The sequence below is a fragment of the Corythoichthys intestinalis genome, chromosome 10 (assembly GCF_030265065.1).
Source record: "Corythoichthys intestinalis isolate RoL2023-P3 chromosome 10, ASM3026506v1, whole genome shotgun sequence".
In the NCBI taxonomy this organism is placed as follows: Eukaryota; Metazoa; Chordata; class Actinopteri; order Syngnathiformes; family Syngnathidae; genus Corythoichthys; species Corythoichthys intestinalis.
In genome coordinates this window covers 9675208-9687413 of record NC_080404.1, presented here as the reverse complement: position 1 = coordinate 9687413, position 12206 = coordinate 9675208, and the positions used below count along the sequence as shown (strand labels likewise).

General features: G+C 39.0%; 1 protein-coding gene across 2 annotated transcripts in view; it reads left to right on the top strand.

Moving 5' to 3' along the window:
• The first annotated feature begins 1171 nt into the window (after positions 1-1171).
• The window catches only part of hmgcll1 (3-hydroxymethyl-3-methylglutaryl-CoA lyase like 1), a 56993-nt gene continuing 45958 nt past the window's right edge, over positions 1172-12206 (top strand). Inside the window, exons 1-6 of one of the 2 annotated variants that reach the window (XM_057849195.1) lie at positions 1196-1208; positions 1270-1437; positions 4569-4640; positions 5068-5175; positions 11244-11339; positions 11423-11571. In XM_057849195.1, coding sequence (XP_057705178.1) covers positions 1339-1437; positions 4569-4640; positions 5068-5175; positions 11244-11339; positions 11423-11571 — 524 coding nt within the window. In that variant the 5' untranslated portion in view covers positions 1196-1208; positions 1270-1338. Of the gene's footprint in view, positions 1438-4568; positions 4641-5067; positions 5176-11243; positions 11340-11422; positions 11572-12206 lie in introns of both variants that reach the window. The other variant, XM_057849196.1, reaches the window with a different exon arrangement.

Sequence of the window (12206 nt, the reverse complement as noted above, 5' to 3'; positions counted from 1 at the left end):
CTTGTTTCCGCGAAGCCCTATATTTTCACCAGAAACATTGGAGCAAATGTTCACCTAATCTTGTTATTTCATCTCAAAGGTAAGGTGGCTGTCCTGGTAAAACACAGAGTGAATTAAACACTTTCATTACCATTCTCACAATTGATACCAAGCTGGGTAATAAAGCATATAGCAGTGGACATTTAATGGTTGGTGGCAGGCTAATTAAAAAAAGAGAGAGAAAGAAAAGACAGTCATGCTTGAGGTGGAACTGAACTAACTGCTCAACATAAATGCAAACAACAGACTCAATAGTCTTGTTGACAACCTTGTCAACCATCCATGTTCATAATTTAATAATGGTGAAATACCAGATAACTTTACTAACCTGTGTGCTACAATGGCTAGCTTTGGTAACATCACTTTTATTATCATCCATCAATGACTGGTCACAGTTGCGGAAAGGGATCCTTTTTGTATGTGTTCTCATAGACTTCATAATATATTTAAGGGACACAGGGCGCAGAGCCGATTAATAGGGGGCCTATCTCAGTCAAAGCTGGCCGAGTGGAAACACAGACAAAGAGATTTTTATGTTGAAAATTCTTGTGAATAAATGCTTAAATCCCTGAATTCTTTATAGATATGGACAAAATGCATGCAAGGTACGAAAAATAATAATTACCCTGAATCCTCGAACAAATCCCTCGTGAGACAATCCTTCCTGTTCGTATGCAGTACAGCTTTCGTACTTTTTCAGCCTATATCTGGCATTGGATCGCTGAATGTGTTTAAGAAGAACTGCAACCAACTTCGACCGACTGAAGCGGAGTGTGAGGTCTATGGTGTTGTGAACTATTTCTATGTCAACGTAGTGCTGAACAAATCCATTCTACCATAAGTAGAAGTATACTGTCAAGTTCCGTGTGAATGGAAGCCTTGTTCATTCTACGCAATGTTGTTCTTCCTCGGTGCACAAAAGTAGTAAAGACTGCGTTGACTTAACTCGGCTGGAATTCAGATTTTTAATGATGAATTGATGACTAATTAATTAGTATGTGTGTTAAGAATTTGCATACTATTCTTAGCCTATAGGTTATTCCTATTTTTCTCCATAAACATAACAATTTCTGATTTCTGTTTTGATCCCTTCCCAGCTGGGAGGTAGCTGCCATGGCAACTGCTGAATCATCCTCCCCAGTCAGCGGCAGTCGTGTTATTTCATCTTGGTAAGTAAGGCCTTGCTTCATACAGACATATTGGCCTTGATGATTCCATTAGCTTTATTAGCTTCTGCAAAACGGGGGGTTGGAGAACGTTGTCCTGCGAAGTGAGGAAACACAAAGAGCAGGCCTCCGAATGGGAAATCTATCCACAACGGTGAAACACTGCCTGAGCTATGAGCAACTTATCCAGGACTATCCATGGCTGAGACGTTGGCTGTTGGAGGAAGGAGAGGTGGGTGCCCTTCTTGTGTGTCTCTTTCTGCCTTCCACTTATGAAACAGGTCCGCTTTGCTCTATTTGCATTCAATATTTGTACTTTGCTGTGTAATTTCAATTTTGTACTGAAAAAGATGAGCAGTCTATTTAATTGACACCACAATGAAAACACGCTTTACTAGTTTGTATTCACTATATGCCTGCTGCTCTTTTGTCTAGATATAACCAACAGGATGTAAGTCTGCAACAAGAAAAAGATGAGCAGTCTATTTAATTGACACCACAATGAAAACACGCTTAACTGGTTTGTATTCACTATATGCCTGCTGCTCTTTTGTCGAGATTTAACCAATAGGATGTAAGTCTGCAACAACTAATACATGAAATCGATTAAAATTGATGAATAAATTAGTTGTCAACAAATTGGATAATCGATTTTTGCCGGCAGATATGAGCAGTTCCATTTGGGTCCTTGTTTGTGTGTAATGTGAGACTGCACACATGCGCCAGTGATTAGAGCATAAGAGAGAGAGAGTTCACTGCTACACTTAGGTTTAGTTGCCGAATCAATAATATCTACGCGAGAGTTAGATTTCTTGAGTCGCATGTGTTGTTAGATCCAGTGCGCCTCCATCTGAGGTAAATAAATGAAGCCAATTGTATTGTTTGTTGATGAGATGTTACTACTTAGCAATTATGCTAATCAGTGTCTTAAGTGTATATTTGGATTGTGTTTTGGAGACACATATTAGCTCTAGAGTTATTGTTAGTAAAGTTTTCTCATTTCTTTTTATCAAGAAACCAAACACATAATCTCATTCATATAACAGTTTATAGTCCCAGCACAAACTCCCATTCAAACTGTTAATTGTAAATACAAGAGAGTGTGCTTTGAAATGAGATTTTTTGGATTGTATTTATGAACAACTGTTTGATAAAGAAAAGTGATTCCATTCAGTCTGCCTTCTCTTTATTTGATTTTGTTGTTTAGTTCAAGGAAAATAAATGGGTAATTGACACAATTTATATCAGCGCTTTGCCACACAAGAAAAAATGTCAACTTGCAGCACTTTTTTTATTTGAATGAACAAGACTTTTGTCTGATTTGTGTACTGAGCAATTCTTTTTGATGTTTTATACTCAGAACCTTTATTATAAACTTCCAGAAGTTTTATGTACTTAAAGCAGTACTGTTGTAGATAGTGTTGTTTTTGGCAGCCCTTTTAAATTTCATTTAGTCTTTTGGACGATAATACTTATCAGTCTTGGTCATATTTTACTCATCTCAAAATGTGTCTGTCTGTCTAGTTTTTGTTGACAAAAACTCAAGATTAATTTTGTCTAGTTTTAGTTGATGTTTACTGAAAATTTTCTCGTGTGTAATTTAAAATATATATATATATTCCAATCATGAATAAATAAAAAATGGGTTAGATTGTGGATGAGCACATATTGTGGCGTCTACAAGGACAACACCAACTAGGTGATAATACACATTCAGCAGGACAACAGTACATTATTTTCAATTAATAATAGCCAACCGGACGCCACGAACTCTATGCAAAAAATAAATAAATAAATAAAGGACCAACACTAAAGCTAACGCGAATTCTATGCTAGCGCTACGAGTTACATTTAGTGTGTGATAATCACTCAGCACAGATCTTTAAAGGTAAAGCAACATTGCATATTCTTTCTGGCCAAGAAAGAGCTAACTATCCATGCTGATCACATGTTAGTATGTCACCCACTGAATGGACAACTGGAGTCCAGGCCAGGGAGGGTGGTTAGCTGAGAGCATGCACACACTGAGTCATCCAGGCAACTTCTCAGACATCTGCTGGGAGATCTCTGTGCTCTTCGTGAATAGATAAATAAAAAATATCTTTGGAAACGGATTACGCTACACAAGCACTTTATTAGGCTTGTTGTTAACACTTGTGTATGTAAATCTGACATTAGTAAATTGTCTTTGTTCTTGGAGATATGTGTTTGGCAGCCTGGAAGTTTTTTTGTTTTTTTTAACATGGTGGTTTGAAAGTTGCCGTCATATTTTCAGGATCAAAGAATTTTTCCGCCCCGTTCCTCCCCCGAATTTTATACCCAAACTTCGTTTTGGATCATTCCGGCCCACTGTCACCCCTGAATGTCACACAAAATATTGCACATTTTTGTCTCGCTCTCGTCTCGTCAGACGAAACTGGCAAAACAGCTTGTTATTGTCTCGTCATCGTCATGGAAAGAAGTGTTCTTTGACGAAACATTTTCCTTATCGTCATCATTAGCGAAAACAGCATTTGTTGTAGACTACAGTTAACTCAGGAAGCTTTGAAGGAAAAAATTATCCCTTTTGTCTTCATTGTTACTTACAACATGCGTAAAACAACTTCAAGTTAAATTGTGAAGGGAATTGAAAAAGGTGACATTAATCTGATTAATTGTTTAATTATTCGTCCGATTAATCGATTAAAAAAATAGCTGTAGAAGTTCATTAAGGTGCTTTGAGCTGCGTGCCGAACTCAAAGCTCAAAGCTGGTCAGCTATAAAAAGAGGGAAAAACAGATATAAGTCACATTTTGGGGGAAATTTTCTTCATCAAAGACCAATAACAAACACAATACAGTAAGTAAAAACAATGAAATAGAGAACAACAGGCTAAAAAGGCGTCTGTTGATGTAACAGTCAGGTATTCAGATAACTACAGCCTAAACAAAACAACATTGACCCTGAAGTGTGCTGCTAATAAAACATCAATTCACAAAGTTACACGTACTGTACTTTGCATTAGTGAGACTCTTATATCAAGATTCTTGCTGGGGAGCCTTACAGGAAGTAAATGTGGGCTGTTAAAAAAAACAACTGTACATTAGATGGTTTACGTACGTGTTCATTTAAGTCTTCACAACCAAGATGATTGCAGTTTCGGGTTCCAAACAGAGCAATGCCATGATCCTCAGAATTTCCCCTGTGGCTTTTGTGGGGATATGTATCTAACTTATGTTTCTGAAAGTTTTCTTCATAAAACGTCTCTTTGGTTCTCATGCTAATGCTTAACATGATTCTGGTTACAACTATTTGGTTTCTTTTGGGTTTTGTTTACCATAAAAAAGAATGATTCTGATTCATTTGTCTTTTTTTATTCTGCAGACTGCTTCAGCGTATCTGGAGAATGTGAAAATAGTCGAAGTTGGCCCCAGAGATGGACTCCAAAATGAAAAAGTAAAGATGGACATAATTTGTTTGATATATAGTACATAAGTCACGTTTATGTATGCTCTGTGCTCATACCTTCAAAAACAAGTGTTTTTCCCTGAGATTTTTTGTCTCTCCTACATAAAACATGTGCAACATATGGGTTGTGCGCCATAATTAACATAGCATATGTTTTACATTTTCTTTGAAACTCAAGAGGAGACATGACATGACATGGGTTCTGGCTTCGTTTACTCTGCTTAGGATGTCACCGTTGAATCATTCCCTGTTGCATGCCAATACTTTTACAGATTTTACCACAGTGTCTACTTAAAAGAGATGAGAGATGTCTCGTGTTTGCAGTTCTTTCGCAAGTTGTCTGTAATGTTGTACCTCCCAACATGAATGGAATCAAAACCAGAAAGAGCAGTTTTGTTTTTTTATTGTCCCCCAGGAAATTGTTCCAACAGGCGTGAAAATCCAGCTGATAGACATGCTCTCGGGATCAGGCTTGCGTGTGATCGAGGCCACCAGCTTTGTCTCCTCAAAGTGGGTGCCGCAGGTAGAACTAACACTTGCTAAACACTACTGTGTGATCATTCACAACTGTGGTGTGGTTGATTTGTCCCGATTCAGGAGGGAAATCTATAAAGTTGTCTCTTTTTATTTATTTATTTTTTCTTTTTTTTTAAAGTGCATGCCCAAATATCACATACAATAAGGCTGATGAGCTAATAGGGACGGGCGTCGTCAGTCATCGTCCATTTTGTGTCCATTGTGTATTTTGTGCTAGCTATGATGTGGAGTCCCGCTGAGACTCACTGATGAAGCTGGTAAAGCCCGGTGCAACTTAAAGTGCCTATGACACGTTAAAAAAAGTCTTAAATAGCATTGTTATGTGGATTACAATTGTATTTTGCGACGACTTGACTATATACAACAATTTGGCAAAGCGCAGATGACGAGAAATTATTACCGTATTTTTCAGACAATAAGTCGCACCGGAGTATAAGTCGCATTTTTAGGGGAAATTTACTTGATGAAATCCAACACAGAGAGCACATATGCCATCTTGAAAGGCAATTTAAAATAAAAAATACAATAGAGAGCAACATGCTGAATAAGTGTACTGTATGATAATGTCACATGATGCATGAACAACGAAATGTGAATGTACTGTCCTCATCAGGACGCTACGGCTCGGTCCTGGCTATACAGTGAGCTAAACTCCCAAATGACAATGCTGACGTCCGTATATTGCTGGTGTTCTGGAAAATTTTGCGCCCTTGTGCCTGTTGTGGCTGTGAATAAGCCCTCTTTTACATTCAGTAGGACTCTCAATGTTATCTACAGATGCTAAATAAACAAGTATCATCGTAAGCATACATGTTCAACACGAATATGGCATAAATTAATGCTTAACTACATAGCCAAGACGTTAAGAGTGAGAGAGCGGTGTGCAGTTGTTGTGTGCAGCAAACATGGCAGGATGTGTCTGAGGAGAACTTTTCTACATGTCCGTCCATGATCAAACCTAAGTAAATATTCCTTTATTTAGCAAAAGTTCGCAGTGTTTACTTTGTGATCGCTCTATTCGCGGGCATTTTTAACACAAAGTTGCAATTTCTGCTGAGGTGAAAAATTTGACAGAAAACTGGGCACACGGAGAGAGGGTGTTACGTGCCAAAGACGGCTCGCGAAGGGCGTAACATAAAACAACCCACACAAATGTACGAGTGGACACAAATTTATTTACACAACAATCAAACTCGCAATGAATATGTACAGAATGCCGACGAAGCGTGACTTCAGGGTAAGCCCAGGCCAAAACAACAAACAAAAGGAGCGACCTTAAACCCCACCCGCTAACTAAACAATGGTCATGTAAAAGGAACAAAGAAAAGACAGCGTCTAACCTAACTTCCTACTCTATACAAAACAGGAGAAAACAGGTGAAAAAAAGCGGGAGTGTATCAAAGTAGCGATCAAATGCAAACGAGAGTGAATGGCGAGCAAATGGCTGGCGAGGAGGACCGTGGCAGAATGCTGTCAAATGCGACCTCTTAGAGCGTTGACAGCAGCAGGTTTAAGAAGCTTGGTGCCTTTTTCCGTGGCCAATCAGCGGCGGTGACGTCGTCGGTCCGTCCTGTGTCGATCAGCTGTCGTCACAGTGGGAGGGGAAGCAGCCAGCTGGTGGAGGCGACGATCAGCTGACTGGAAGAATCTCAGAAAATTAACTATTAAACGGCCAGGGCCGTCACAGAGGGCAATAGGCCGGGTACAGCGCTCAGGTGGTCAGTGTCAGCCACAGAATGCAAACCATGTCCGTATTAAAACGTGTGCCATAATCCCAGTATTTGACATAATACAAAACACGATGTTTATTCACTTCTTCGTAAGTCCAGTGGTCCCACAGTTGTCGGACGTTTTTTGGCCAATCTCGGGGTGGGGGTTTTTGAAACCCAAAAAATGCTTACACGCATCTCCCTGGTGCAGCAACAAAACCCTGCAGCACATTTGGCTGGCGTGATGCGAAAAGTAAACAAATTAATCCACCAAATCAGCTGAATCCGCAGTCTATCTGCATGCTATAAAGCAGGGGTCCCCAAACTAAGGCCCGCGGGCCGGATACGGCCCGCCTCCACATTTGGTCCGGCCCCCTGAACAAAAAAAAAAAAAAAGAAAAAAAAATGTTTTTTGTTTTTTTTTTGTTTGTTTTTTTCCAATAGTGTTATTTATTTCCTGGCTTTTTTTCTGTGAAGAACCCAGAAAGGGTGATTTGGTTATTACCTATTTAATTAATAGTGTTATTATTATTTATTATTATATTATAGTATTATTTTATTTACTTTTGTTCCGTGAAGAATCCAGAAAGGGTTATTTGATTGTGGCTTTCTAAAAAACAATAAATCTTTACATTTTGGCACTCCTGCAATCGTCATACCTTTTCTGTTACAAACTGACTCCGGCCCCTCATCAGAGAAGGGAAAAGTTATGTGGCCCTCACAGAAAAAAAGATTGGGGACCCCTGCTATAAAGCAATGCTGTATTGTGAGGTGCTGACCTGGGTGACTTCACATTCGCATTCTCCCTCAATCCAGGAAGTCACTCATTTTCATGGCGCGGGATTCAAAAATTGAATAAATAAAACGATCGCTTCCACACACATCCAAGCGGTCCATTTCATTCAGGAGCATACAATACGATGTGAAATATGAAATAAACATGCTTTTTGATGTCTTAGGCACTTCAAAGCATGATTGTTAGCCCCTCCCCCATGAAGCCCGGGCAAAACCATAGCCCCAGCCAATGTTGCCTCTAATTTTTCATGTTTCTAAGCAGACACACACACTCCCTGAGCACACTTAGGACCACTGTGAGCAACATCATGTCTGTACTCGGTGGCCAACAGTGTTGTTAATAACGGTGTTAGAATATGACAGCGTTTCAATCAAAACAACTAGAGTAAAGATAGGACAGGCAGGAGATTTAGAGCATCACCTGCATGTTGAAAAATATATCTATATATATTAGGGATGGGATGATACACACCAGTCACGGTTCAGTATGTACTTCGGAACGGGGGTCACGGTTTGGTGCGGGTTCAGTATAACAGGGAAAACAAAAGCCTTTTTTTCTTCTCACAACATTTGAAAGTTAAAAGTTTGTATACTGTTTCTCTCTTATATACGGTTAATTAAAAAATGTAGAAAGTGTTACCTGTTTTTTTTTTTGTAAATGAAAAAATCAGTTCAATTCAATCAGTTAATATAAACATCTTTGATGTGAAAGATGGCATAGAATATACCATGTATTAACATATAGAACATGAAATGTAACGTCAGTTACTTTGCTAAGTAACTAATTACTTTTACAATGAGGTAACTGAATTCCTAATTCAATTACTTTTTGGGAGAAGTAATTAGTAACGGTAATTAATTACTTTTTTAAAGTAAGATTAACAACACTGGCCACACACCAGTATCACAACTGTTCAAAACCTTGGATAATAACGTTAGTTGTAATAAGTTTCATACATAGCTTATTAAAAGAAACAAATTACAGCAGCAAGTTTCATTTGTTTACTTTTAATATAATTGCTTTGATTTGATATAATTGATTGTATCACTCCGCCTTGCTTGCCCAGACAGTCTGTTCCCTGCAGCTTGCCTAGACAGCCTGTACCTTGCAGAGCTGCTGGATTACAAATGTTGCAGTTCATATTACAATTATTGACTCTTTGATTATTGATTATTATTATTGGTTATTGAATCTCATGCGTGCATACATGTGTTTTTGGCAGCCATTTCATTTTTCGTCTTAGTCTAGTTTCGTCTTAGAAAATACTTCTTAGTCATAGTCACATTTCAGTCATTTCAAAATGTTTTATTCTTCGTCTAGTTTTAATCAATGAAAAGTCAGGCACATTTCGTCTAGTTTTAGTCGATATTCTCAAAATGTTTTCGTCTATGAACGTCAAAAAAGTTTTAGTACATGAATAAATACATAAATAAATAAAAGGTTTCCAACCATTTCGAATGAACATGACACATAACTGTAGAGTCTACAAAGACATCACCATCTTCATGATGATAATACACACTCAGCAGGAAAACAGCACATTATTTGCAATTAATGAAACTCACCTGGACGCCACGAACTGTATGTAAAATGTTCTCCAAGAGTTTAAGAAAACACAGAGTCACCATGCTATATGCTAATGTTAACGCTATGCTCACGCTACAAGTGAGTTTAGTGTGTGATGATCACTCAGCAAAGACCTTTAAAAGCTAAAGCAACATGGCATATCTAGCCAAGATAAGAAAGCAAAATTTACCAAGCAGCACCTGAGATGTTTCACAAAAAGAGCCTGGAATGGGCACAGACTTACTCTCCACAGCGTGTATGTGGGGCGGGGGTGAGGCGCAGCAGGTCACATGAGTGACACGACCAAACACTGCTAAATGCATGCCAGTAACTACACATGCAATATGAAAATATCATACTGTATATTGTGAATTTATGACGGAAACTATGGCAAACTTTCATCTTGTTCATCGTGTCATCGTGTCGTCAGAGGACAACTGGCCTCCATCTTGTTATGTTATAATCTCCCAAGACACATTTATGCGCTTCATCGTGATGTCATCATCATGAAAAAAGTTGTTCGTTGAGAAATATTTTCGTTTTCGTCATAAGTAAGTTAATATTCCTTTCTTTTAAGAGAGTATGTAGTGTTTACTTTGGAATCGCTGCATTCGCGGCCATTTTTAACATTACGTGCATGAAAAATTTGTCAGAACACTGGCAATGTGCGGCAGAAAAATACAGCAAATATAAGATAACATTTGTTTTTAGCCCCGTTGTGTTAAGTGCAGGGGAAAAAAATAACTCACCCGTTGAATCAGTGGGAGGCCTGAGCTTGTTTTGTTGAGACAAGTTGATCCCATCAAAGTGTGATGGGAGAGTGAGAGACGCCCGCTTCACAAAGATACGATGTTGGAAATTGTAGCACAGTTTTCAATGCTCTCCTTGCGATGTCAGGATATTCCGCAATTACTTTAATCCAGAACCTCGGTAGAGTTGTTGTCTCAAATGTACGTTTAAGGTCGCCGTCATTTGTGATCTCTACAAATTGATCCTCCTGTTGCACAGACATGCTCGAATCACTCAGTTTATTCACAAATGGGTCACAAATCCACTCCTTTGCAGTTCGTGGGTCTTTAGTGATTGGGAAGTAGAGTAAATTTTGTTTTCTTCGAGGTTGTAGGCTCATCTTCTGGCTCGTCAGGTGCCCTTTTCCCAGTAAAAAATCTGTCCAAAGACGTCTGTTTTTCAGTCATTCTAGTGTGGAGGCTAATCATTTCCGGGAACAAATGTGATGCGCCCGCCCTACGTCAGACATTATTATCGAGGACAAGTGCACATAGATATACAAAACAAGATGTACTGCTGGCAGTCCAATCAATGGATTTCTCTGACGACATTCCATCCTGTAGTATTATATCTAGAGTAGACAGGGATACTGGTGTGTTAAGGGGCACAGGCCAAAGTTAATTCGGCCATTATGCTGTCGTTAATAAATTATTATTTCTTTTGCGGCCCGGTACCAAATACGCCACAGACCAGTACCGGTCCGCGGCCCGGCGGTGGGGACCCCTGCTTTAAACTGACAATTAACAAACAAACTGCACGAAATTTGTTGAAATGAACTCCATCAACTAATTAAAGTCTAAGATTAAGCTTTATGTAAAAAAATTCTGACCATCCCCTTTAAATTCATTTATAGGAAAGTCAGTTATCTGCAATGACATTATTCAACCACCTAGGTGAAACACTAGTGTGGCCTACCTCCATTTCAGCTGCATGAAGTAGCAGATGTTTTTCTGGAGAAATATTTTTTACATTCAGAAAGACTACATTTCCTGTCATAAATTGTATTTCTATTTTCAAGTACACTCAAATATGTTTTGTCCATTTTAAGGAAATATGACATCAAGCAACTTTGGCCTAATGGTCTGTGCAGGGATGTGAAAGGCTTGACTGAAAATGATGTATTTTCAGCAACAAGCTCTGTTGACGTTAAACGTTTATTTTTATGCGTCATATGTTTTCTTCTTTTTTGTTCAGATGGCCGACCACACTGAGGTTCTCAAGGGAATCCACAAAGCACCTCATGTTCAGTACCCTGTATTGACACCCAACCTGCAAGGCTTTCAGGAGGCTGTGAGAAACATGAATGCATGAACTGATTAGCTCTCAAAGTGTGGCACAAAAGCATTTAAAAAAGAAAAATCTTTCTTCCATAGGTTGCAGCCGGTGCTACTGAAGTGGCAGTATTTGGCTCAGCGTCTGAAACCTTCAGCATAAAAAACATCAATTGCTCTATCGATGAAAGCATGCAGAGGTTTGACGAAGTCATCAGGGGTGCAAAAGAGGAAATGATTCCAGTCCGCGGGTTTGTTATCTTTGTGTTTGTCACACAGCCAGTTTGAACACAGTGGGTCTGAATGATCACTGCCTGCTTTTCACTGCATGGTACCTACCTGCCTCAACACTCTGTAGTAGTTGACATATGACCAGGGGTGAAAGTGGCTTGAATTTTTGAATTCCCTGACGTAAAGGCTGGCACTGAGCCCTTTTTTTTTTTTTTTTTCTCGGGGGGGCTTTAAACCCCCTAAAACCAGTGAATTGCAAAAACTGCTTTTGGCACAGTTATAAACATAACACACAATAAAACACAACAAGTTTCAAACACAAAGTGGTTAACATGTCCGCCTCACAGTTCTGAGATCAAGGGTTCAATCCTGGGTTTGGGCCATAGGTGTAGTTTGACTTTTGGGGCGGGGGGGCACAACATGTTGATGACCCCAAAACGCAGTGTCTGCAATAAAATTAATTTACAAGACTATATATAAGAATAAGTAGAAAATTAGCGTTTTTTTTTTTTTTTTAGCTTCCCATTATTTTTAGGGGGATTCTAAATCAGGCGTCTTAGGGCAGCTATACTTTTCGCCAAGATCGTCATCCATTGAATATGGTATGCCCGCCGATGTTCTGTCAAATTTTGCACCCCATCAGAATTTGCAACTT